Source organism: Leguminivora glycinivorella, chromosome 11 (genome assembly GCF_023078275.1).
Source record: "Leguminivora glycinivorella isolate SPB_JAAS2020 chromosome 11, LegGlyc_1.1, whole genome shotgun sequence".
In the NCBI taxonomy this organism is placed as follows: Eukaryota; Metazoa; Arthropoda; class Insecta; order Lepidoptera; family Tortricidae; genus Leguminivora; species Leguminivora glycinivorella.
Genome location: NC_062981.1, coordinates 4,249,196 through 4,276,304, shown reverse-complemented (window position 1 = coordinate 4,276,304; position 27,109 = coordinate 4,249,196). Strand labels below are relative to the sequence as shown.

General features: G+C 39.5%; 3 protein-coding genes across 4 annotated transcripts in view; 2 read left to right on the top strand and 1 right to left on the bottom strand.

Moving 5' to 3' along the window:
* Positions 1 to 10,754, top strand: part of LOC125231395 (26S proteasome regulatory subunit 7) — a 29,329-nt gene extending 18,575 nt beyond the window's left edge. The window contains exons 9-10 of the mRNA XM_048136838.1: positions 2,704 to 2,912; positions 10,561 to 10,754. Of these exons, the coding sequence (XP_047992795.1) occupies positions 2,704 to 2,912; positions 10,561 to 10,705 (354 nt within the window). The 3' untranslated portion in view covers positions 10,706 to 10,754. The remainder of the gene's footprint in view (positions 1 to 2,703; positions 2,913 to 10,560) is intronic.
* A 2,336-nt stretch (positions 10,755 to 13,090) lies between these two features.
* Positions 13,091 to 24,366, top strand: LOC125231264. 2 transcript variants are annotated; one of them, XM_048136657.1, is made up of 9 exons: positions 13,091 to 13,280; positions 16,483 to 16,614; positions 17,175 to 17,300; positions 18,180 to 18,352; positions 19,096 to 19,252; positions 19,559 to 19,632; positions 22,418 to 22,601; positions 23,345 to 23,609; positions 24,146 to 24,366. In XM_048136657.1, exons 1-9 carry the CDS (start codon positions 13,185 to 13,187, stop codon positions 24,274 to 24,276), a joined length of 1,338 nt encoding a protein of 445 aa, XP_047992614.1. In that variant the 5' UTR covers positions 13,091 to 13,184; the 3' UTR covers positions 24,277 to 24,366. The 2 variants fall into 2 exon arrangements, with proteins under 2 accessions (XP_047992614.1, XP_047992615.1); XM_048136658.1 differs by having other exon boundaries at positions 13,095 to 13,280; positions 22,427 to 22,601.
* On the bottom strand, positions 24,298 to 27,011 carry LOC125231263 (TBC1 domain family member 31). Its single transcript, XM_048136656.1, has one exon. It carries the CDS (start codon positions 26,820 to 26,822, stop codon positions 24,417 to 24,419), a length of 2,406 nt encoding a protein of 801 aa, XP_047992613.1. The 5' UTR covers positions 26,823 to 27,011; the 3' UTR covers positions 24,298 to 24,416.
* Positions 27,012 to 27,109: the final 98 nt, after the last annotated feature.

The following is a 27,109-nucleotide window of genomic DNA, read 5'->3' as shown; positions in this document are numbered from 1 at the left end:
GACAGACACGTCAAACTTATAACACCCCGTCGTTTTTGCGTCGGGGGTTAAAAATACTAGAAATAAACATAAACTCGCGGTGCCCTTCACACGGCTCTGTAAAATTAAAAAATCATTCATGGGTAATTGTGTTCGATTTTATAATAAACTTCCGAATCATATTACTGACTTGTCAATTAATAAATTTAAGAATCATGTAAAGCGTGTACTCATTTCCAAAGCTTATTATACAACACAAGACTACATGAATGATAAAACAACGTGGGATTAATTGTTATTCGAAATGGTTTCTTATTTTTACGTTTTTTATTATTATTATTGTTGATGAAATTAATATTGTATTTTTTTGGACATTGGATTTTTCCTAGAAATATTCTAGACATGTATTTTTATATATACATATACCTAATTATATATTTTTTGTTTAACGATTATTTTTATATGAAATTGTATATTATAGACTCAATATTATTATGAACAATAATTTACAACAATAAATTGCTCTGATAATTAGGTTAGATTAAGATCATAATATATATGTAATGAACTATTCATAAGAGCTTGTAACTAGGCCTACATGAATAAAGATATTTTGAATTGAATTTGAATTGAATAAGGGTGCCCCCACATCTAGCGTCTCGAAATAGCGTAGCGTCGGGCCAACTGTATGGAAAAAGACGCCGCGTCGACGCAGCGTCAGGCTTTGCCATACAGTTGGCCCGACGCTACGCTCGCGAGACGCTGGATGTGGGGGGCCCTAAGGCCTAAGTGGACGCTGGGAGCGTTCGGCGGGGCGAGCAGCTTCGTAAAACTTATGGATTAAATTCGGGCGGGTTTTTAATCATCATTCAATCCGGCTAATCGTTGACCGTCTCATTTTAAAACGGCCCTGTTTTTGATAACGGCTGGCCGTAATGTAATACGGCGGATTGATTATACAATTCGACTGCGACTTATACAACCCCGTATAAGAAAACGAAAGTATAAAAAATAGGAACCTCGGAAACATAGCAACTTTGTACATAGCCAGTTAGCCACGTCAGCAAATTTTAATTGATCCTATTTTGTTACCAACATTTAGTAATATAAGTCGACTTTCTTAAGATATATATAGATTAATTGTTATAATTAAGAAAATATAGATACTAGAGAACCTACGAACGGAACCTACGGACGAAACAAAACTTACTAAAATCTCAATTCATCAATAAAATCTTGGTAACAAAATAGGAATAATAAAAACAAATTTAACTTTTTCCTTAACTTTTGTACAAACTTTTCGAGAACTGCTGTTGGTTGTATTTAACAATTTTAACGTGTCGACGAGTGCGGTACGGAACTTTCGGTGTGCGAAAGCGCCTCACACGTGGCCAGATAAAAAAAAAGCAAATAGCCGGGTCCACACTGATCGCACGCTCACACATTTGCTCAGCAAGATGGCGGCCTTCGGTCAGCTGTTCAAAATAAACTCTCAGTAAATGAGAACAAAGAAAACTATATGCATCCTTTTCTTTAGGGTGCTAGAGAAAAGGATACCTATAGTTTTCTTAGTTCTTATTTACTGACAGACTTATTTGACAGAGTATAGTTAGCCTCGCGAGGCGTGCGGCCAGTGTGGACGTTGGTGTTTATTTATTTATAACCTGTCAATATCGTCAATCGGTGTACCAGACCCGCCTAGCCCACAATAGTTTCCATAGTTCAATAAACGAAGTGCTCTACATCCTGTGCACTCCTGGATCATATAGTACAGATTGACCATGTTTCGCCTTGTCTTGCCTTCATGTTGAGCCACAGTTCTAGGCGAATTCCAGGCAAGGTTAGAGGGCGCTATTTCTGTGCAGTTAAGGGTGTTTGGACCTGAAAAAAAAATGGCATTTGGTCTACAGCCTTGGAAAAAAAGAGTAGAACTTATAAAGTGGCAACATTGTAGTGTGATCCCTTTCTTATCAATATGCGTGAAAAAACGAGCTGACACTAAGACAATGTGACTTCTTATTTAGTCGTGTAATGTTTTCATTTACCCTCAAGTGGCTTAAAGAGTCTTTTGTCTACATTTATTTAAATACCTAATTACCTAAAGATACAGCCTGTAGTTGGTTTAACACTTACATGCGCCAAGGATGACGAATACAAGAAGAGTTTTAGCCAGCGACATGATGAGCTTGACTTCTAAGGCACTTCTGCTCTACGCTAGTTTTGCGAAGCAGTTTTAATTTTCCTAAAACTATGTAAATAATTATCGCTATGTCCACATACCATGTACATAAATTTTATCATTTTATCATATCATCATCACATTTCTAACGCATTTTTGTAATTTAATCAGTACACGTGCTGTGGAATCATAGTAGGGAAGGACAGCTATTATCATAAGTATTAATTCTCGCTTCTTTTCATGCTTAAGGACACGGAATTTTCCAAAAAATAACTGTATTGATTTGGTTACCCATTTATTAACCTAAGTTATTGATTGGGTTTCTAAAAACAATGCTATGTACATAGTATCGACCATCCTTTACTGGTAACTCGTGATTACCATTGGGCCATTACCGAAAGTTCTCGTTTGAGTTGGATGATAGTGAAACGAGGACGTTCCTGAGAACGGCACAACTATACCAGCATGTTGACTCATGCCGCCATAATTTAGTTTTAATCAACTCAGCATTGCACAACAGTCACGGTAAATTTTCTTTGTCTCAGGTTCTAATGGCTACCAACCGTCCGGACACTCTAGACCCGGCGCTGATGCGTCCGGGCCGCCTCGACCGTAAAGTGGAGTTCGGTCTGCCGGACCTCGAGGGCCGCGCGCACATCTTCCGGATCCACGCGCGCTCCATGAGCGTGGAGAGGGACATACGGTTCGACCTGCTGGCGAGGCTGTGCCCCAACTCCACTGGCGCTGAAATTAGGTGAGTAACTAGGGAATCTATCTATCTATAGCAGCCTCTAAAGCGCCCGTCTTCGGACATAGGCCTCCTCTCCATTCCTCCACGCTTGTCGGTCCATTGCCATCCGCATCCAGGGAACTACACAGATAGAAAAGATATTTTAATTTAAGACGGAAAACTCTCTCAAACACTGTTATTTAAAAGGAATAATATAATTCTTCATCTAATAACATGGTCTTAACCTAAAGGGATATTCCTTTTTCAAAGAAGAATCAAAATTGTTCAGTCGTAACTTTATATACATTTGGTACAAATAGGACAGATTTGAATCAAAGAAGTATTTATTTGCAACAAAATATTACACCGTTTTAGTATGAATATGCTAGTTCTTAAAAAACGTCTTTGGTTCAAGTAACCTTTATCAAAGCAAAAATAAAAACCTGTTAAAAGAAGATTCACCACAATTTAACTAGGGATCATCCACATATTACGTCACACCAAATTTCAGGTTTTTGGACCCCTCCCCCCTATGTCACGCTTTTTTGTATCCCTTTAACAGGGATTGTCACATTTAGTATGACCCCCCCTTCCCCCTTACACTGTGACGTAATATATGGATGACGCCCTACAAGAATTCTGCGTTTTTAATAGGAAATCATAATTTCTTAATTTAACTTTTACGTTCTACAGTCAAGACATAAAAGTTTAAATAAAAAAAATACACGGTTTTACGTCAAGATTTAGTTCAATCTTGGCTTGATTTTAATAGTTCTTGATTTGATGCTTTGCAACTCCATTCAAAGTTCCAGAATAACTTAAGGTGGCTCGCTTTCCATACAAAAAACATCTACCATTTATTTAGTCACCGCACACTACAACTAAATAAAAATATGCGCATACATCTACTATACATTATCCATCGTCGCAGTATTGAACGAAATACATTGTTTCATACAGAAATCATGGACAAATCCATGTGATTTTTTTATTAATTTTACGAAAATGTGCGTGCCAAATTTTGTGTACAGACACAGAGCCGTCATATTTCGCGCATTTTTAGTTGACATTGTCATCAGTGACACTTGGCTCTTGACAAGTAATTATTTAAAGATATTGGTTTACTTAACTCAAGCAGACTCAGAAATAATGACGCATTTTGTCAATAAAGATACATATCGTGTATTTCGACACTGCTAGTGTAAATCGAAATGGCGTCTCGGTCAAACGTATTGACTATGAAGCAGAATATCTCGAGTTCCATTCCGGAGTCTTTTTTAATCATTTGAACTTTTTTTGGAATTATTAAGTTTTTTTTATATTTTTTAATAGAATAAATATTCTATTAAAAAAGACTCTTACTATATTTCTTTCCTATTTTTTATTTTCATACAAAAATACAATACAATCTTTATTGTCCCTTTGTTGATAAAATAAAATATTACACGTCAGGTCAGGTACATAGGTCATAGTGTGGGCATAGTATTAGTAATGTGCTGACTTCCTTACATTTACTGAGCTAGTTGACCTATGTTATTGTTGTGTGAATGTTTTTCTTCAACAACTAAATAGTTATATATATGAATATGTATGTAGGTATGTGGGTAGCTTTTGCACATTGTAATTTTTCCTCAGTCACCCGTTGAGCTCAGAGACCACGAACGCTGTAGTGTTCGAAACGTCGGGATGAATTGTAAATTCATTAAACACGATTTAATCCGTTTTCATAGTTTTTATTTCATGAGTAACTATCGCGGTAACTGAAGACAATATTAACTAAATGGTTACAAATAATAATTATCATCAATATAATCTGGTCCAGGCAGGCAATTATGGTCGCGCGATAAATGATAAAACATCTGGCCGTCCCTATAATCGCACTTACTAATAGTGCGACAGGGACGGCCTGATATTTTATCGTCTATCGCGCGACCATGCTACCCGTGCTGTACTAGCTTTTGCCCGCGGCTTCGCTTGCGTTAGAAAGAGACAAAAGTAGCATATGTCACTCTCCATCCCTTCAACTATCTCCACTTAAAAAACATGTCAATCCGTCGCTTCGTTTGGCCGTGAAAGACGGACAAACAAACAAACAAACACACATTATCTTTGGTGAAACAACGAATTCTTCCACTTTAGATTATAGAGTAACCAGCTTTTCCCATTTATAATAAACTAGGTTTTGACCGCGGCTTCGCTCCCGTAAGAAAGAGACAAAAGGTAGCCTATGTCACTCTCCATCCCTTCAACTAAATCCCCGTAAATAATCACGTCAATTCGTCGCTCCGGTTTTGCCGTGAAAGACGGACAAACAAACAGACACACACCCATTCTTATTTGTAATTTTAGTATGGATTTGACATTATTATTTATATTTAAATAATTATATACGTATAGCCTAATTTCGTCGGTAACAGCGTGTTATGTAATGGCGTCGTTGGTGAACAATCGCCTGTCACGCCGTGAAACTGCGTTCGAATCCCGGGATTCTATAAACTTTTTGTATTTTTTTGGATATAAATTTCGTATTTTTTATTGACCGAGCAAGAATGGAGAGCCGAAGGTATCAATTTTATCTTAGAGAACATATTAATTTTTTTATTGTCATTTTGATTTTCTAATTATTAAGTTGAGATATAAAACACAACTTTTAATACCCTCGCTAAATATAATATATTCTCGAAATTACTCCTTAGATAAAAAAAGTCCACTTGAGTTTTTAAAGCACTACGATACTCAGTTAACTATTGCATTTTCATTTACTAATTTAAGATTTCAAAAGCGATTTGAATACCCTTGCTCCATCGAAAATAAACAATTAGAAAAAAAAATCATTCGAATCGTACTTTAGAAACTAAAATTTACCTATACTTTTTGGATTTTTTTAAAATATCAGATTAGGATAATTATGTTAGAAATTCTGAGTTCGACGAACCCAAAAATTATTACCATGTAAGAGAATAGGTTTTTAATCTTTTTTGTGGAAAACGCTCAGTAACTACTGTACGAGTACATATACATTTATGTATAATAATAAAACAAAAAATAGTGTCTCATAGTGTTGTGTTCCTGCCGGTGAGTAAGGCTGCCAGAGCTCAACGAGGGTGCGGGGTGCTGACGACGGGAGGACTTACGGAACTAATTTGTTCCGTCTATTGTCCTTTGAGTCGTCGGCAACCCAAACCCTCCTTTGAACTTGTACACTCCTTTTTGCTGTGCACACACAGCAAAGGGGAGTGTACAAGTTTCTAATGGGGCGGCAACGCGCATGCGACACTCTTTGAGTTGCAGGCATCCATAAGTTACGGTGACCGCTTTCCATCAGGCGGACCGTATGCTTGTTTGCCACCGACGTAGTATTAAAAAAAAATTAAGAGAAAAAGTCCTGGATTCGAACCCAGTACTTCCATGCAAATCATGCGATAACACGTATTTACCGCAAGGCTATTTAAAGTTAAACAAGCTGTCGCCGCGTGAAATTATCGACTAGAAGGAATACAAAAACACTGTTTGTATGTGTGAGTGGTACTTAAAAATAGTGTTAAATAGTAAATTTATCTACATTAAGGGGATTAACGTTACAATGAGAAGTTGAATGTATGTTGTAATACGTCAATTTTAATATTAAATGTTCGCGAAGCATAATTGAAAGTATATAAATGCCTGTACGACTCCACAAAAAAAATAAGACCGGTAATTTGCAGATTAACGCCATCTAACGCAGCCTGAGCTTCGGGTAACCTAGGCGAGCCACCTTAAAACAAAAATAAACACAGATTTATGTCAAGATTTATTAAGTTCTTGGCTTTGTGTCACAAATTCTTGATTTAATGTCTACAGGCTCCATTTGAGAATCAACAAGTTCAAATCAAAAAATATCAAGGTTTTATTTCAAGATTTAGAACAATCTTGGCTTGATTATAATAATTCTTGGTTTGATGCTTATAGACTTCATTCATAATTCGAGTAGGTTTTAAATAAAAAATCAACACGGACTTAGGTCAAGATTTATTACATTCTTGGCTTCATATCACAAATTCTTGATTTAATGCCTACAAGTTCCATTTGAGAATCAACACGTTTAGATCGAAAAATAATAAAGTTTTGCTTCAAGATTTAGTTCGCGCGCCGAGTGGCGACACCGGTTTAGTTACCAAAAAACCCGCTAGATAGCGCTGACCCCAGCCCATAGAATTCGTACATCGCGGTGTTAAGATTTTTCCCGATTTGGTTAGGCTCGCCGGTTGGAACTTGATATGTATCGAATCATAGGAATACAAATTCCGACATAATAGCCCCCTGCTTCCCTCTGGGAACTACGCGCTATTATTGAGGACTATCCTAAACGTGCTTCCGCTCCAGTTCTCTCTCTCTCTCTCTAACTGGCTGGAGAACTCGTCTTCGTTCTGAGTTATAAGCTTGTAACGTACGGGTTATTGAACATAATACACACCTCTCACGTCATTTCGGCTTTCCCTTCTCTCCCCGCGCGCACCCCCGCTACAAACATTATTTACTCAATCTAAGAAATATAAAATTTCATTTCAAGAAATTATATATTTTAAATGAAATAAGATAAATTACATCCAAGAAGTAAGTATATTTGGTTTAAGATACTTACTGTTGTACCCCAAGAAACATTAAATCTAACTTCAAACATGTAAATCTTCATCTAATACCGTCATAACTTTTAAAATGAAAAATGTATATATTTGGTGTAAGTAACTAATTGTTTCACCCCAAGAAACATTAACTTTTACTTTAATTATGCATAACTCTTAACCGAAAACCGTCATAACTCTTAATACAACAATTTTATTACTTAGAACCAAGAAATATTATACTTGTTTTTAAGAACTTGCTGATTTGCTTCTGAGTAATAATTATCACTGAACAAAACGTTTACGCTCTTATAATAAATGATTAAGTTTTTAAAAAAAGATTGTTTTGCTAATCATGTTAAGATATACATAAAATGGTTAGTGCAAGTAATAAACATCGAGACATTTTATGTTTTATATCAAGTAATTAAAATCTTCCTGATATGGGAAACTGGATATCTCTTGGTTCAAATAGGTTTCTTTGGTTGAAGAGATATTTTCTATCTGTGTAGGGAACTAGGGAATAATGAGGGGAAATATTGTTATTAAAGTCGGAAAATGTCGCTATCGCTGCACTCTAAAAAAGCGCTGTACAAGTGTGTTATCTCTGTCAATCTAAAAAGACGAACACGACACATTAGTGCTAGCCCCGTCGCTCTTTAGAACGTGATGCAGTAGTGATGTCTTTGCCACTCTTAACTATGTTGCGCGAAGCATGAGTGTGGAGAAGGACATACGGTTCGACCTGCTGGCGAGGCTGTGCCCCAACTCAACTGGCGCTGAGATTAGATGAGTAACTAGATAATAGATGAGGAAAAGTATTGTTATCAAAGTGGTTAAATGTCACTTGCAATGCACTTGCAGAGCGCTATACAGGTGTGTTATCTTTGTCAATCTAAAAGATGCGACGCATTAATGCTAGCCCTGTCACTCTTGAAAGAGCGTCATGAAATAGTGATATCACTGTTATTCCCAACTATTAGTGCGTGATACAGTAGTTCTCTTCTCCTCTACCTACAATTTGGTCGTCATTATTACTCCTACTATTCTAAAATAATGGTGAGTAACTTGGAAATATAATAGGAAAAATTAATGTTGTTAAGTTTATTCCATTTAGGAGATATTATAAGATCATTACGATCATAGCTACAGGTACTTTATAGGTATGTAATAGTTATTTGTTATACAAGGGGGCAAAGTTGTATTTTAACGCCGAGTGTGGAATTGAAAAACGAGCAAGTGGAGCCTATAGTTGAACCACGAGCGAAGCGAGTGGTTCGAGAAGAGAATCCTGAACTTGCGAGTTTTTTAACACACGAGAAGTAAAATACATTTGCACCCGAGTGTAACACAAAACTTTTCCCCTCACTATAGCGAGGAAACTACAACGCAAAAAATGCGTCTATCACTGCTTCCAGTAGTTCCACAGGTGGTAAATCATCTTTATTACTAGATTCACCTGCTTTTATCAATTTTAAAGCAGTTAATTTGATTTTATTCAAGGTCAAATTACTTTACCCACTAGTGGATAAAATGCGTTTTTACCCGCTGGTATTAAAGGACAAAACACGTGTTTCCGAGCTAGAGAGGGGAAAAATAATTTATTTATTGGTTTTTGAATTGGATTTGTATTTTAGCTTTGTTCTCATACGTTTTATATTAATGAAATATTTTATTTTCCAAGTAGGCATATTACAATGCGCATATGAACGTCAAAAATAAAACTACGCCGGCTCTAACCCTACGCCTCAGCCTCGAGAAGATTTCAGTCCCCCTCAGTTGGAGGGGGGTATCCACTAATATGGGACCGGCTAAAAACTCGGCGGGCCATGCACTTCTTTTCAAAACATTACGTCTTATAATTACCATGCATTAAGAAACTTAATACAATTTAACATTCAAAAGAATTCATAAAATAGTATTTTATGCAACAGGCGTTTAAAGGAGGTCAAAAAAGACGAGTGGCGTGGGTAACAATTTGAGGCGAAGCCGAAAATTGTTATTAAGACGCCACGAGTATTTTTTGACTCAGTTAAACACCGTTGCATACAATACTTTTTCTACGACCATGCACTTACTTTTTAATAGTTTTCTAGAATAACTTTCGTGAAATTCGCACTGTTCCCTGTATTTTGACTTGTCAGCAATGTTCCTGCACTCACCCTGTCGCTCGCACTCCCCCGCGCCGCCGCCCGCCCCCGGCCGGCGCCCCGCGGCCCGCTATATCCCTTAAAGACTATCTAACAATGTTTTAAGAGCTATATCGTATGCGTGGGTGCGCGGGGCGCCGGTCGGGGGCGGGCATCTTTTATGTAGGGTTTTAACGATCTATGCACGTCACTGTAAATGACGAATAACAACACGGGAGTAGAAAAAAATATGAACAGACTAGGTGAGTACCTAGTCTGTTAATAGAGTTATGGAAAATGATTTCAGTAAATTATACAAAGTACAAAGCTACTATGATTAATAAGAGATGTTAGAGATATGCTCGACATGTTTCGCTCCGTACCGAGGAGCATTTTCATTGAGAACGCGCGATGCCGATGGTATCCCGACGCAGACTGCGGGCCGCAGCTCGCTGCGACCGTTGGCTCGGCGCGGGGGTCGGCGGCGGCAGGGGCGGTGCGAAACTACCCTCACTTTCGGCACAATTGTCATTTGTTGGGTTGCACACTACACTCACACACATAACAATATGTCGAGCGATCTTCGACAATTTTACGTGAGTTACCCGATTTTACATGTTTAATATGTCAAGTGTCTCACGGTAGTCTTCTCATACGTTTCTTCTTGGTTTTAACTCCCGACGCAAAAACGACGGGGTGTTATAAGTTTGACGTGTCTGTCTGTGTGTGTGTCTGTCTGTGGCATCGTAGCTCCCGAACGGATGAACCAATTTCGATTTAGTTTTTTTTTTGTTTGAAAGCTGAGTTAGTCGGGAGTGTTCTTAGCCATGTTTCATGAAAATCGGTCCAATATGTCGCGGTCGGGGGTTTTTTCAAAATTTTAATTTTGTTAGGTTAGGTTATTTTTATTAACTTTCGGACTAAAAATGCTCTCCTTTGCAGGTCTGTGTGCACCGAAGCCGGCATGTTCGCGATCCGTGCTCGCCGCAAGGTGGCCACCGAAAAGGACTTCCTGGAAGCCGTTAATAAGGTCATCAAAAGCTACGCCAAGTTCTCCGCTACCCCGCGTTACATGACCTACAACTAGTTGGTTAATACTTAAACTTTAAATAAATATATAATTGTGTATTCATAAATGTTGTTTCATTTATCCATACTAATATTAGAAATGGGAAAGTGTGTGTGTTTATTTGTTTGTCCGTTTTTCGCGGCAAAACGGAGTGACGAATTGACGTGATTTTTTAAGTGGAGATAGTTAAAGGGATGGAGAGTAAGGCAGCGTCTCCACTTAGGCGTGGCGGAGACGTCCGTTGCGCGCCGCAAGACATGCGTCTTATGAGTGTGGATGGTCCCTAACATAGGCTATTTTTGTCTCTTTCTAACCGCAATTTTTAAATTTAACGCGAGCGAAGCCGCGGGGGAAGCTAGTTTTGTTATAAATGCCAATTTTGAATACTTATACCCACATTAAGAAGGTTAGCAACTTAGCACATGGTGGGGGCATGACTGGGGCGAAATTATGTCACCGCGGCATAGACTAAAAGCTGCTAACACATTAACCTGTAGTGGAAGCGAGAAAGAGTTATTCTTTTTACAGCTCACACTTGTGAAAACGCCGTTTGTCAGCTACTTAAGCTAGGAACATACTACGCGGACGTCCGCGGTCGCGCGACCGCGACCGATCAGTGTGCACGGTCTTCGGGACGTGGCTTCGGCTGACCAAAACATCCAGCGAGCCAGATTTCGATCGGACGTCCGTGCGCTCAAGGCCACGTCCACGACCGACGACCGATAGTTTGCACGGTTAAGTGTATATTCATTGTCTAGATCCGCGTCCGCCGTCGAGCGACCGCGACCGCGACCGATCAGTGTGCACGGTCTTCGGGACGTGACTTCGGCTGACCAAAACATCCAGCGAGCCAGATTTCGATCGGACGTCCATGCGCTCAAGGCCACGTCCACGACCGTGGACCGATGGTTTGCACGGTTAAATAAATAAATAAATAAATATAGGACATTCTTACACAGATTGACTGAGCCCCACGGTAAGCTCAAGATCGCTTGTGGTGCAGGTACTCAAACAACGATATATATAATATACAAATACTTATATACATAGAAAACATCCATGACTCAGGAACAAATATCTGTGCTCATCACACAAATAAATGCCCTTACCGGGATTCGAACCCGGGACCGCGGCGTAGCAGGCAGGGTCACTACGCGCTAGGCCAGACCGGTCGTCAAAAAACCCCCGGTCCGGACCGGTCGTTAAGTGTATATTCATTGTCCAGATCCGCGACCGCGGTCGCGCAACGGCGGACGTCCGCATAAGTAATATGTTCCTAGCTTTATCCGTTCTTATGTCATTTATTCAATTAGAAAAAGAAGTCTGATCTGATGTATGTGTCTCGGCGAGATACTGTCATGCCAATCATAATATATGCTTGTGCCTTGCATATTATAGGAGCGTACTTCAACGAGTGAGCATTATATTCTTTGCTTCAACGCGTCGGCCATTGATAGCATTCACCGGGGCAATTACGCTATGGTTGACTCCCTTAATGAAGTAGTCTATTTATTACTCGTATTCGAATATTGTTCGTACTGTTCGTAGTTCGCCGTACAGAACAAAAGAAGTTCGTTAGATCAGTGTGCGTAGCCGAATGCACAAACGCTCACGATAATATCTCTTTCGTAGCTATCTATCTCTTTCGCTCTTGCGTATTGGCGCGACAGAGCCCGACTGCATTTCTGCGGCGTTTGGCGTCGCAGAAATGCCATTCGGTTACGGGGCCTGATCTGGTAAAAAATGGTAAGAGGGTCTAAACAAGGTCATCAATGTCATCATCAGATTCGTGACCAATATTTTGTCTTTTCGAGAATATTGCTGCGTGCCTTTTATTTATTTATTTAAACTTTATTGCACAGTAAAAAAATAAGAGTTTTGAATGATTCACGGTTATTTTCATTAGACTTATATAGACCGTGATTACCTTTTTGATTTTTGTCGAGCTCCCGATATTTCGCCGCAGTTGCATGCATCATGATCACGGAAAACCGCACCGTGATCATGATGCATGCAACTGCGTCGAAATATCGGGAGCTCGACGAAAATCAAAAAGGTAATCACGGTCTATATCCCGGTCAATATAAGTCAGTAACAAAATGTATATACAAAAGGCGAACTTAATCCCCAGAAGGCATTCTCTACCAGCTAACCTTTGGGGCTTTGCCTTTTATCAGTTTCTAACATTTTGGAAAAGTGGAGTCTACCCTCCACTCGTGAATTAATTTGTGCCTTGATCTCACTTGCACTTTGTGCAAGCACCATAAAAATTTGTTATCTATAAGTCTGGGGTGGTTTGGGTTATTGATGTTTTATAGCCCCAAGCTGCTACAGCATATTTTACCGTTATGTTTATTTACATAAAATAAACATGATATTAATAACTGAAATAAACTTCACTAAATTGTTGCCAGAGACAAAAATCGCACAAAAAATAAGAGGGTAGTTTCAAAATTGATGTTGAATAAACGCATAATGTTGTCAAAGTCTGTGTTTGATGAAATATGATTGTGATCGTTTAATAAATGAAAGTTTAATGTTGGATTGGCTGTTAGAAGTTATCAAACAAAACATCACGATGTGTCCCACTACGGTAAGTTGTGAAATATTCTTACAATCTTCTCATTTCTCGACGACGTCGAGTTGTTATGAGTTTGACGTGATTGTCTGTGTGTGTGCGTGCCTGTCTGTGGCATCGTAGCTGCCGAACGGATAAACCGATTTAGATTTAGTCATTTTTGTTTGAAAGCTGAATTAGTCGGGAGTGACGGGAGAGTTCTTAGCCATGTTTCATGAAAATCAATCCACTATGTCAGGGGTTTTTTAAATTTCAATTTTGTGGTTGGGTTATTCAGCAGGTACCTTACTCGCTAGCAAGGACCATTTAATACTAGACTGATATAGCCCATACAAAAAAGCGTACCTCTGAAAAAAGCTTAGTTTTTGCTTTAAAACTAGATGGCGTTGTTTCGTAACCCGGGAGTGGAAAAAAACATATTTTCACCCATATTTTTACTTGTTTTTATATTATACTATGAATAACTATCAAAAAACTTTATTTTAATATCAAAATATTGGCTCAAAACACAATTTTTACAAATTATAGTTTTTGGTCGGCCTCGACGTAGTTGTGATCGCTTCGCTGGCTAAGTTTGTTCGCATGTTGTCTAATTATTGCCAAATAAAATGACTAGATGACGTTGGTGGACTAGGAAAATGTCACATCCGTTTCGTTGTTCATTAATCTAATATACTTAGTGATAATAAACCTATATGTTGAGCTCAAAATCATTGTGCCAACAGAGGTGACATCCATGTCACATCACAAATGTCATTGTATGATTTATTGAATATTCATAATATGGATATTAAATATTTTAGAATCGCAGCAGCAATGCGAGTAGAGATACAGAATTAATAACTGTATAAATTAATAATTGTATGACCAATGACCTCATACATAAATTTACCAGTTTAGGTGACAGAAGGCGAATCCAATTTGTAAACATTAAATGTGCTAAGGAAAAGAATCTTTCCGATTTTCAACGGGACACGGCTGAAGGGGCGAGCTGGTTTCGACTGCGCCCATCATGCATCTCAATTATCCAGAAAGTTCATTCGAAGATCATTTTGCTTATAATAATCTGAGTAATCACAGGGAACGGTTTGACAGTATTTCAGCTAACATGTAGAGAGACTTGCTAGCTTCGTCGGTCAGGCTTCATCTTGGACAGAACGCGGATAGTTCAGCGTTTCTTGTATGTCACTCCGAACACCCTAACCATCGGCAGCGTAGGCCATGCACTGGCCGACTAGGTGTGGCACTTTGGATTACGTTTTTATAATAAATTAATGATAGATTGTATTGTTTTGGTAATATATTTTCTATTCTTATACTACTCGTTTGGTACTCGTATAAACCTAAACTGAGATAATAAATGAATAAAAAGAAATAATTAGTGAAACTCTGACATAAGTAATAATTAATGAGACTATGCGTTTTCACATTATCCGATCCGATATCGGATGTAGGACTGATACCCCATACATTACAGGCGCTATCTTGGATTTTTTCCATTTAAATCCTTCCGACATCCGATATCGGATCGGATAATGTGAAAACGGACTAAGACAATAGATACTTGGTTAGTGTTATATATGCCTATGTATATCCCACCAAAAACATTCTGTAAAAAATAGCCGTCTCGATGGAACTGCTTGTTTATCTCTAAAAAGTAATGAAATCTACATGAAGTTCCTTACTGCGATTTCTTTATTATTATAGTTAACTAGCCTTTGCTGCGGCTTCGCTCGCGTTAAATTCGAAAATCTCTCCACAAACTTCCATCCTCCATTCTAAGGAAGTGGGGGGATATAAAAAGAGACAAAAAGTAGCCTATGTCACTTTCCATCCCTTCAACTATCTCCACTTAAAAAATCACGTCAATACGTCGCTCCGTTTTGCCGTGAAAGATGGACAAACAAACAGACACACACACTTTCCCATTTATAATATTAGTATGGATGTTGTGTGACTTGGCCGTTGAAGTGTAGTGGTACTGGCGACAGATTAGTGCAATGGTGTCATGGAGCACCTGGTTATAAACTTCTTTATACCCTTGTGTATAAACAAGTTTATAAGTTTCATATTCGATGGTCCGAGCTAAGGTTCGTAAAGCCATGAAGCCAAGCTGATAATTATTGACGCTAAACGCCGATCGAAACGCAGTCTGAAGTGGGTGATAGACGTACGATACGAGCAAGTATGCGTACTTATGGCTCGACGACCTTTTTCGATTGTGTGTCACCGTAAGTACGCGTAAAAACCGCCGCGCATAGTAGTCGACCATCCAACGCGTACTTGCTCGTACGCCTATCACCCACTTGACGTCACGCCAACACTTTATGGAAAAAGCGGGTTTTCGACAACTACCAATAAGATTTTAGACATTCAAAAATCTTCAATAATACTCAACTGTTTCGGTCGCACTCGTTCAAATATAGGGGAATATATTGGTGTGAGCGAGACGGTCAGGCAGGAAATTGATTGTCAACATGATATCTATCATAAACACCGTTCGAAATGGCCTCATTAAAATCTAAATTTTAAATATATTGAAAGTAACATTACTAATCATTGACGTCACGCTCAAAATGAAAGAGATAGAAAATTTTACAGTATGGTACTCTTTTGCATGATTGTCATAATTCAAAATAAGAACGATGGCTTGCGTTGTAAACAGGGACTGAAACATGACACGGGCCCCTAGCGTCATCTATATACTTTTCACTGTATCACTTGTAATGCCGTTGAACTACCGCGTGCGTATTTAAAAAAAAAACAACATTTTTATTCAAATGACACTCTTAGTGACATCTAGCGACATAGTTTTACGGCTGCCAACGGGGTACGGTATTTAGTATGGACTCTGCTGGTCCTTTATAATCGTCCTTGCTCGCTAGTATGTATTTAAGCAAGGACGTTGATTTAAGTATACGATTCAGTATTAAGGTACAACGGGGCAAATCTCGACTGAGGGGAAATTATAACCAATCCATTTTTTCCATTATTACACTATGAATGTTGAGTTCTACATGTATCCACTGAACACGCCTACCATATATAACCGTTGGACACTCTATTTAATAATGCAAACATTGTAAAACATGAAAAAATGGACCAGTTACATTTGTACCCCAGTCGAGATTTGTCCTGCTGTACCTTAGTCAGACGTTTAGACATGTTTAACTGGGTATCTACATATGTTTATGACTATATAATTGTTTGAGCACAGGAAGCGTACACAGACGTGGTGGAGCTATGCGCGTTGCTTCAATGTCTCGGGTTCAGCGTGAAGTCGCTCAACACCAGCGACGGCAATGTGAGCCAGGAGAATGGGGCTAGGACTGTGGTCATCAACTGCCAGGTATGTTTGAAGAGTTGGTAGTTGTGTGTCTGTTTGTTTGTCCGTCTTTCACGGCAAAACGGAGCGACGACTTGATGTCATTTTTAGGTGGAAATAGTTGAAGGGATGGAGAGTGACATAGGCTACTTTTATCTCTTTCTAACGCGAACGCAGCCGCGGGAAATAGCTAGTAAGTATATAAAAGAAAAAACTGACTGACTGACATATCAACGCACAACCGAAACCGCTGGTCCTAGAGATCCCAAATTTGGCACGTAGGTTCCTTACAAGGTGTAGAGGAGTACTAAGAAAGGATTTTTCAAAATTTACCTCCAGGGGGGGTGAAATGGGGGTCTACAGTTTGTATGGAAAAGCAAGATTACGTGCCCGGGCGAAGCCGCGGAAAATAGCTAGTTACTGTATAATTACGAGGAATAGAGTTAGCTCGGAAATCGGACTCATTTCAAAAAGGCAACAGTTTCGATCTAGAGAGCTTCTCTTTAGTTGATAGTTACACAGTACACAGTAGTGTAACGCTGATTTTGCTACATAACGTTATTTATAGATTGTTTAACTTGCAGGCTTCTGGTCTCCACGTGGTGCTGGAAAGCGGGAGTTCCTCATGCTCCTGCCCGCCTGAAGCCAGCAACAACAACAGTGGCGTGTGGCACGTGTCTGGGATAGCAGGCGGCCAACGGCTCGACAAGGTGAATTGAATTCACATGAATTTATCTACTGAAATTGCCTCCGCTTTACAGAAGACCACAGCCAAATACCACTAGACTCTACTCATAGGGTGCGGTATGCTGGTGACGGAAGGATCTACGGAACTAAATGGTTCTGTCTATTGTCCTTTGAGTCGTCGGCAACCCAAACCCTCCTTAGATCTTGTACACTCTTTTTTGCTGTGTAGGTATCTAGGTATACTTAACACAACAAAAAGGAGTGTATACGTTTCTAATGGGTTGGCAACTCGCACGTGACACTTCTTGACTTGCAGGCGTCCACAGGTGACGGTGACTGCTTTCCATCAGGCGGACCGTATGGTTGTTTGCCACCGACGTAGTATTAAAAAAAATTGCCTGCGTCCATATTTCTCAGCTCATATAATATATCACAACACAACACAATACAACTTGTTATATATGCAGTAACCGATAGGTAAATCAAGGGTGACCAGGCACCTCGGCGAGCGAGCTCCGTCGTAGGCCACGTCTTCTCCCCTATAGAGGAGTCTTCTCCCTAGGGAGGGGGCTCATCTCCCTTAAACCTCTCAATATTCCACCACGGCACGGCTAATACTTGCTAATCATTTGTTTAGATATTTTCATTGATTTCATTCACTTCTTCACTTTAGGCGAGAATTAAGACACCAACGCGCTAACCAACCTTTGTCACTGGACACGGCCACATTCTCCTGCCAGATTTGCGGTCGCGGCTGTCGCTCTCGCATTGGGCTCACTAGCCATTTGCGGAAGTGCCGCAATGGACGCTGCTTAACCCATCATATTATTGATGTTAGAGGCGAGGCCATTGATTAGCAAGCCAATGATGAATAAGCACTGAATGTCCGTTTTAAATTCTAGGAGTTCGGCTGCTCGATCCTCGGTCAACTCCCGAAGGCACATCGCGAGCGCTTGTCCGCAGAATTGCGTGTCATGATGCGCTGCATCAGGGAGAGTGGAGATATAGACGATAAGTCTAAGGAAAAGGTCAACAAGTCTGCTAGTATGGTCGAGGTTAAAATGTCTCCGGAGAGGTGAGAGGAATTTAAATTTTCTGTACCTACTTAACCAACGTTACAATCGCTTAAAGCTCGGCCACACATGCGCGTTTTGAGAGCGTAGGCGGAGCGTCAGTGGTTCGCAATGATAGCAGTGCGCCGGACGAATGCTGGCGTTGCGCCCAGCGGACGCCGGCGGGAACTAACGAGCGCGGATTGATTAGATTAGATTAGATTTCTTTATTTCATGATAAAAATTACACTATAAATTTGCTACATGTCAAAATTATGTTTATCGAGAAGATATCATGATCGTCAAAAATAACATAATAAACTCCAAATAAAAATAAAAATAATTGTGTCTCCCAAATGAGGATCGTCATTTACAAAGAAAGAAAATACACATGCCAAGCTAAATAAAATTAATAAATTAAGTTACAATATCACGAGCGAGATATATATTGCGAGCGGAACGCCAGCTCCGCTAACGCTACGCTATCAAAACGCTTTATGTGCGGCGGAGGCTTTAAGCTAGCTCTCCATATTGCTCTTCTGTAGTGGCGTGCCAGGCTCAAACTGCGTTTCGATCGCGCTAGAATCGTAGCATAGCGACAGCAGGGATAAAGCCATTAAAATAAAAATTCCAACCAAAACGTAGGTCTCCTCTAATCTTTTAACACCACCGCTCTTCCTCTCTTTGATCAAATCATTGATGTACTATCATTCCTAGTGACCTAGCATTAGTCAGAGTTCACCAACCATTTCTCATTTCATTTCAGACATCTATTAAAAGCGGAGACCCCGACACGTTACCGATCCCTGGACACATTGACGGCTGCGAAGGAAGACCAGCAGTTGCCGCCGCCTGGCTTGCTGCAGAAGAAGCTTGTGCTGACTGACACATCAACTGATGACGTCACTACTGATAATAAAAAGGCAAGGTTGATTTTTTAACCCCCGACGCAAAAACGACGGGGTGTTATACGTTTGACGTGTCTGTCTGTCTGTGTGTGGGTCTGTCTGTGGCATCGTAGCTCCCGAACGGATGAACTGATTTCGATTTAGTTTTTTTTGTTTGAAATCTGAGTTAGTCGGGAGTGTTCTTAGCCGTGTTTCATGAATCATGAAAATCGGATCTATGTCGCGGTCGGGGTTTTTTTCATAATTTTAATTTTGTGGTTAGGTTATAATGTTTGTTACCTGTAACTTCTCGATCTAACAATTTAACTTATTATTTTTCAGTTGATGTGTCGAAGGCAAAGCACTTACATGGTGTCACCTCCGGGTAGTGTTAAAGTTCGCAACAAGACATCTAGGTGAGGCATTTTTTCCTGCCGTCACTGAAAATACATATACCTACGGATTATGCGTATGTGTTTTCTGCGGCAGGGTTTGGCTGACGAGTTGACGACGTAGGTACTGTCAGCGAATGGGTTAATATTATATATATATATAAACTTTCGATCGATAGAAATGAAACTACAGATGTAGTGCGAAAAGAATTGCCTTCGTATTGTTACGGAAACGTACGAACGTGTCATTTCAGTCAGTCTCAGTACAAGATGTACTGACATTGATTGAACTGAACTAGCATGACAAATATGAACGTTACCGGAGAAATACGAAGGAAATCCTTTTCGCTTTTTTATTTATTCGGCAAGTACTAAACGATTTCTCAAATGCATTTAATGCTGTCAATCATGATCTGTTACTGGCCACTCTCAGGCACTTGAATGTATCTGCATCTGTGGCTGGGTGGTTTTCTTCGTATCTGGAGGACCGCCGACAGATGGTCCGTGCTGACCGTACGACTTCTGACTGGTGCACGATTACATCTGGAGTTCCACAAGGGGGAATCCTATCACCTCTTCTCTTCTCTATTTTTATCAATCTCGTTACTACTAAATTAAAATGCTCTTACCATCTGTATGCTGATGACTTGCAGCTTTACACAACAGCAGGTGTAAAAGATTTGGATCAGGCCATTGCTGAAATTAACATGGACCTTAACCACATTTCCACTTGGTCACATTGCTTTGGCATCACAGTTAACCCAGCAAAATGCCAGGCTATATTACTCGGCAGCCCCCGCCTACTCTCTGGGGTGAACACGGCTGACTTGGTGCCAGTTCTCTTCGAGCAAGAAGTTATACCTTTTGTGTCGCAAGTGAAGAATCTGGGGCTAATAATCGACAGTGGGCTTACATGGGAACCTCAGGTGTCCGATGTTAGTCGTAGAGTGACTAACACATTGAGAGCACTCTACCGTTTTAAATATTTTCTCCCGGTCAGCACAAAAACTCTCCTCGTCCAAGCTCTTGTTCTGCCAGTACTTGATTACGCTGATGTTTGTTATTCTAATCTCACCCAAGATTCTTTGAATAAGTTAGAGCGGTTACTTAATAACTGTATTCGTTTCGTTTTTGGCCTTCGTAAGTACGACCACATCTCTTCTTTCCGTAGAATGCTCAATTGGCTTCCTATTCGAGAACGTAGGTCCCTTCGTACTTTATGTACTCTATACTCGATTCTCTTTGACCCGTCAGCCCCCGAATATCTCCGCTCGAAATTCAAATTTGATACACCACGCCCTGGCGCTGATCTTCGTTCTTCTCGTAGTTTAAGGCTTATTGTCCCTCAACATCGTACCGGTTTTATGTCCAACTCTTTTACTGTCCAGGCAATTAGACTTTGGAACTCTCTTCCTCTCTCAATTAGACAAGCACAGACCAAATTCGCATTCAAGCGCATGTTGCGCAAGTATTTCCTTGACAAAGTTTCTTCATCGTCATCTTAATGATTCACACTAGGTATAGTATAGGTATATCAATGTAAATATATATGTATGTTTATTTTTATTACGTATATATGTAAGTTTATCTTAAATATGTATAGTTTAATATTCATCTATCCATAGTTTAGGTTACAGTTTCCTTTTCCTTCTTTTTATTAAGACACTGCACCTACTTAATCTTTCTGGTTTAGCCCATTGGTTGACTGGTAGAGAATGCCTTGAGGCATTAAGTCCGCCATTTGTACCTTATTTTGTTGTGCAATAAAGATTAAATAAATAAATAAATAAACGCTCTCATATACCTACCTACTTAACTGATTTCTGTGACCTCTTTGCTCTGACGTAATATCATAACTAGAGAGCGGATTTCATGTAGCGATTTAAATATTAATATGGATATGACTCGCATAATTTATTATTTTTTCTACACACAAAAAATGTATAAAAGTAAAACCCTTTTTGGATGCTTTTGTGAATATTGGGCAAAAATAATAATCATAATATAATTAATAAATAAAAAAATGTTTGTTAATTTTTAATAATTTATATAAATTCTTGTAAAAACTTCTATATTACGACTCAAAAAATAGAAAAATTCAAATAATTCGCTTCCTGTATACAAACTCCTTTATTTAGAATGAAATACTTTTCTTTAAATGTAGACATTTACAAAAATAATTACATTTAAAGAAAAGAAAAATTACATTTACAGAAAATAACATTAATTTAATCTAATTAGTCAGCGAGGTTAATATAATCCACATGACATGTATTTAAAAAAATGCACTAATCATATCCATATTAATATTTAAATCGCTACATGAAATCCGCTCTCTAATCATAACATGTGGATGGTCCTTAATAAACTTCCTTAAAGCGTCCGACACATTACGCGGTTGCGCGGACGCGTCTGTCAAGTGTGCACACTCTTAAAACATCCAGCGCGCCAGATGACGTACGGACGTCCGTGCGCTCAAAGCCACGTCCACGATCTACGTCCGGTAGTTTGCACGGTTCAGTGTATATTCAAGCTAGGAACATACTACGCGGACGTCCGTCGTAAATAGACCGCGACCGCGACCGATCAGTGTGCACGGAACAAAACATCCAGCGAGCCAGATTTCGATCGGACGTCCATGCGCTCAAGGCCACGTCCACGTCCGTCGACCGATAGTTTGCACGGTTAAATGTATATTCATTGTCCAGATCCCCGTCCGCGGTCGATTTGCGACGGACGTCCGCGTAGTATGTTCCTAGGTTCATTGTCTACATCGCGTCCGCGGACGTCCGAACTAATGTGTTCTTAGCTTCTCCAGCCCCCTCCAGCAGCCCCGAAGCGTGGTACTCGAGAGCTTAATAGCGGCCGAGAAGGCAGCCGAAGGTCTCCGGCAACAACTGGCCACGATCATCAAACAGTTCTCTGACGAGGGGAAGGATGATTCTTCCATGTCTTCGCTAGCGCTCGATGTCTCCAAGATATCCGTACTGAAGGTGAGTTTGAATAAGTAAGGTGGGGAATATATATTGAAGTAGGTACCTATTTTTATTGAGGGAATGCTCAGCAGTGGGCGATAAAGGAATGACATTATGATGATGATGAGTGCTTTGTTATACGGAAGATTTTTTTATCTCACCCCTCGATAAAAACCCTTTAATCTTCCCCCACCTTATCTGACCGTTAAATGGGGTGAATTTGATAGGTCGGGGTGAATAGGGACAAAACTTAAAATGTGATTTTCCTCTCAATCAATGTGAGCATAATCGTAAAGGTATTTAAATATGTGAGTGTTTAGTGTGTCCCACTTTACTTTGTCAGTTACCATTAAGGCGAGATTTAGGTACTTGTATCTTTATATGAATAAACTGACAAAGCGGCTTTATAGCAATCGACAAAGTGGGACGTTTTCCCGTGCACACTCACATATTAGCAAGGAATACATACTTATTTATTTAATATTACAAATGGGAAAGTGTGTGTATCAGGTGTGTCTGTTTGTCCGTTTTTCACGGCAAAACGGAGCGACGAATTGACGTGATTTTTTTAAGTGGAGATAGTTGAAGGGATGGAGAGTGACATAGGCTACTTTTGTCTCTTTCTAACCCTCCACTTCTCTAAAATGGGGGGGGGGGGGGGTGTACGTTTGTATGGAGCATTCCGTAATTTTCGAATTTAACGTGAGCGAAGCCGCGGGCAACAGCTAGTCTCTTCATAATTTCAGAACGTTTCTTTTCAGGGCACAGAACCAATGAAAACCCAGTTCGCTTCAAGTCCCAATCTCTCCGGTCTAGGCACAGTCTACGAAGACATGAAGAAAAACAAACTATTGAGACTAGAAAGCGCGTCCACCTCCAACCTGGGGCCCAAGAAACAAACGCCTATCAAAGATGGCGGCATAGCTTCCAAGCTTAGACGCATCTCGCCTAACTTCTTCAAGAAAAACACTTTGACCATCAAGAATGACAAGCTGAAGCCACAGGATAAGAATAGTAAACTAAATAGTAAGGACTTCATTGATAATAATTATAAGTCGTCGACCACAAGTAGCGTGTCTCCATTGAACGCGGTCATAAGGCATATGGACTCCACGGTATAGGCTGCCGCCAGTCGACTTCTTCACACAGTCAGACCATTTCTTACGAGCCCCACCCCAAGTGCGTTTTAGAGTTAGAGCCTATCATAAGTTATACAAAGCTGAAAATAATACCTACAAGGTCTATTAAGTATTGTATCAACATTGTTTGTTAAAGCACACTCCGCGATTCTAATATCGCCGCGCTAGAAGTACATGTCGGGGGCCGCGAGTTCGCGGCCTATTCAGTGGTGACGACCGTCGCGCGGCGCAATAAAATTCAATATCGGCTGCTCGCGTGCGGTCCGTTTGTTACTGTATGTAAGAATTTAGAATGGCGGCATTTTGTGAACATCAAAGGAGTGAGCCTTCTGTATTTGTACTATTATATATTCTGTGGTTAAAGCCTGACAACTTTTTATTTGACCCTGAAAGAGTGTCGCTATAATAGTTTTCTTTTTCCAGGCATCTTCAAGCCAAAGGCAGTAACCCCTAAACTGAAATCAGAATCTAGCCCAAACCTCAGTGCATCAACGAAGAAGAGATTTAGTCACGTAAAATCCACCATACCTCGACCTACACCAAAAAAGGAATAACATTAAAAAAAATATTTAAAATGCTTTTAAAATTTATTTATTTAACTATTGGATGGCAGTGTCTTTTATTAAATATATTAACTAAACTAATATGTAACAGTATTTCATTATACCTAACAGACTAGAGCTGGTACGGACTGCTAGGTATCAGATTCAGTCCCGCTTTTGAACAGCATTTCAACTACCTTTTCTAACTCATCATCAGTCTTCTTATTTTTACATTTGGATGCACGCTTACATAAACCTTTATCTTTGGCTGTAGATTTTAATCTGTTTTTTAAGTCAATCTTCGGCACTAGATATGTTGCATGTCTTTCTTTGATGAACTTTTTGTCAGCCCGGTTGAGACAAGTTGTCTTTTTCTTTACATGTTTTCCGACATATTTAGGACTATTCAATAATTCTTCACTATCATCTTCATCTTCGCTGCGAGTTAGTTTAGACTCGGAAGTTGATTCTAACCTATTTTTGATTTCCTTTTCTTGAGCTCTAGCAGTCATATTTTTCAGTGTTATATTTTCTGGTTTCTTAATTTTGTCTCTTTCCTTCTTTGCTAATTTTAAGCATATTGTGGCTTTGGGATATCCAGTAAATTGCTGGTAGCATACGCCTTTTTCCAAAGGCACAAATCTGTTGAAGAATCTCCTAGGATGGATATCATCCGGAGTTTCATTCAATAGCATGTAAGCTTTCTTCAGGAATGTTTTCTTATCTATTGGGTTTTGCATGTGGAAGAAATTCTCCAGTTGCTGTTGAGTTTTCAGTTTTTTTATAGCATTTTTCTGCACAATGTTGTATGAAACTACAGCCATTAGAATAAAAGCTGGCTCATTGCTGAGGATGTGATCCCAGAGTATCAGCCATTCTGTGCAGGTCAACACTTCACTAAAGGCGGTTTCTAATATTTTTAGAGCATAAACCTGGCTGGTGATTCCGACATCACAGTAATGTTTCAGTAGCTGCGGGTCATGGTCAGCTAGTACATTTTCTATCATTGCAAGTATGCTGAGTGGAGGAAATGGCGCATATTCAAACCACAACTGGCAGTGGTTTAGCAGAATTGTTGCCACACACTCAAACAACAGCAGAGGATCTCTTTGAAGAACTTTCACAAATGGGAAAACAAATGCTGGCAGGCATTTCATTACGCCAAAGAGTGGACACCAGTGTGCGAGACACGAGAGTAGGCGTTTTAAGTTTTTCAGTGTGATTGAACTGTGGATTGTAAATTGTTTTTCAATGTCTTTGTAACTTGGATGGTTACCTTTTTCAATCAAAGCTGAATATGCCACCTTGTTTGTGGGGGTCTCCAGGAGAGACCTCCATATTACTGGCCTGAATTTATCAGGATATTCTCCATACTGCATTAGAATTCTCCGAAGTCTGGCACTGTCCATACAAACTCGCATCTTTTGTTCAACTTCAGCTCTCATAGTTACTTTGGCTTGATTTTTGTACATAGGCTTGCTCTGTGGGGGTAACAGAGGTTCTATCTTCGGGCTCGGTTGAGGCTGTTGTGGTTGGTCCATTACATAAGAAGAGTTGTAAATATTAACTTCCCCCAGTTTCAATATGCAAAGAAAATATTTACCTGTTGGGCTTACAACAAATCTGCGTATACCTGATGACTCCGGACTAACAGTCTGAAGTATTTTGAGAGATTCTAAATCCAATAGGCGAAGTGCACAGTCACTACCTAATATTGCTAGAATTTTGTTTGCACCTCCATCAAACACTTGTGGTATAAAAGCAATATTCTGAGCTCCTGATATACCATATTTTGTAAGATCTATTGATTTTAAGGCTTTCCATGTGTCCATGCTAAATAATATTAGTGTTGGGCTAATTCCTGCCATTGCCATTGCTCTGCCGTTCATTGTAAATGCTATATTTCTCATGTTCTTCAAATCTGTTGGTATTATCTGTTTGACAGACTTCATGCTTTCATGTTTCCATATCTGTACTGTGTCATTTTGAAAACAGGCTACTAAGTAGTCACCAGCTGGTGTAAATAATATTTGTTGAATTTGAGCACCTAAGTATGTATTAAGGGTGAAATATTTTGTGTAGTGTGTCATTTCCCAGAGTATGGCTTCCACGGGGCTCGCGGTCAGTAAGTTATTAAGCTTGCTGTTTGAGAATGAGATATGTTTGACCGGAGCCGTGTGTCCAGTCAAAGTTAGAGAGATTTTTCCAGTTTGAACAGAAAGGAAAGATATGTCGCATTTCTTTGTATTAGTCACTACTAGCTCGTCCATTTTGTTTGGTATGAAATGGAGTGCCGTGCAAGGCCCGATGTTGGTAAACTTCCAAAATTTGAGCTCTGAAAAGTCTAATATGAATAGGTTTCCTACGGTGTCGGAACATGCGAGTTTCTCTTGAGAGTCGTCGAAAATTCCTGTAGAGAATCGAATTCTACGGCTCTCACCGTTCGGATTTCGGACTGTGTGGTGTAATTGTAGAATAACTCCATCCTTTGGTTTCGTTTTCAACTTGATATCATACTTTTGCACATGACCGGAACCATTGTGCTGCTCGAATTCCATTTAAACTAAAAACAAATTTGTTGTTTGAGAAGACCATAACAAGATTTTTTGGACAATGACATACTAGTTTAAGTCGATTTATTTTCAAATTTAGTTCAAATTTTAAGTGATACAGACAAGACAACTACAAACAAAACAATGTCAATGTCAAATTACAAAGTCAAAGTACCTATGGCAAAGCTGCGTTCACAGACACATATTTTAGCTTCGTATTTATGCGATACAATAAATGAATTAATTTTATTAATAAACTAAAAATACTGGTGAATAAAAATTTAAATGAATGA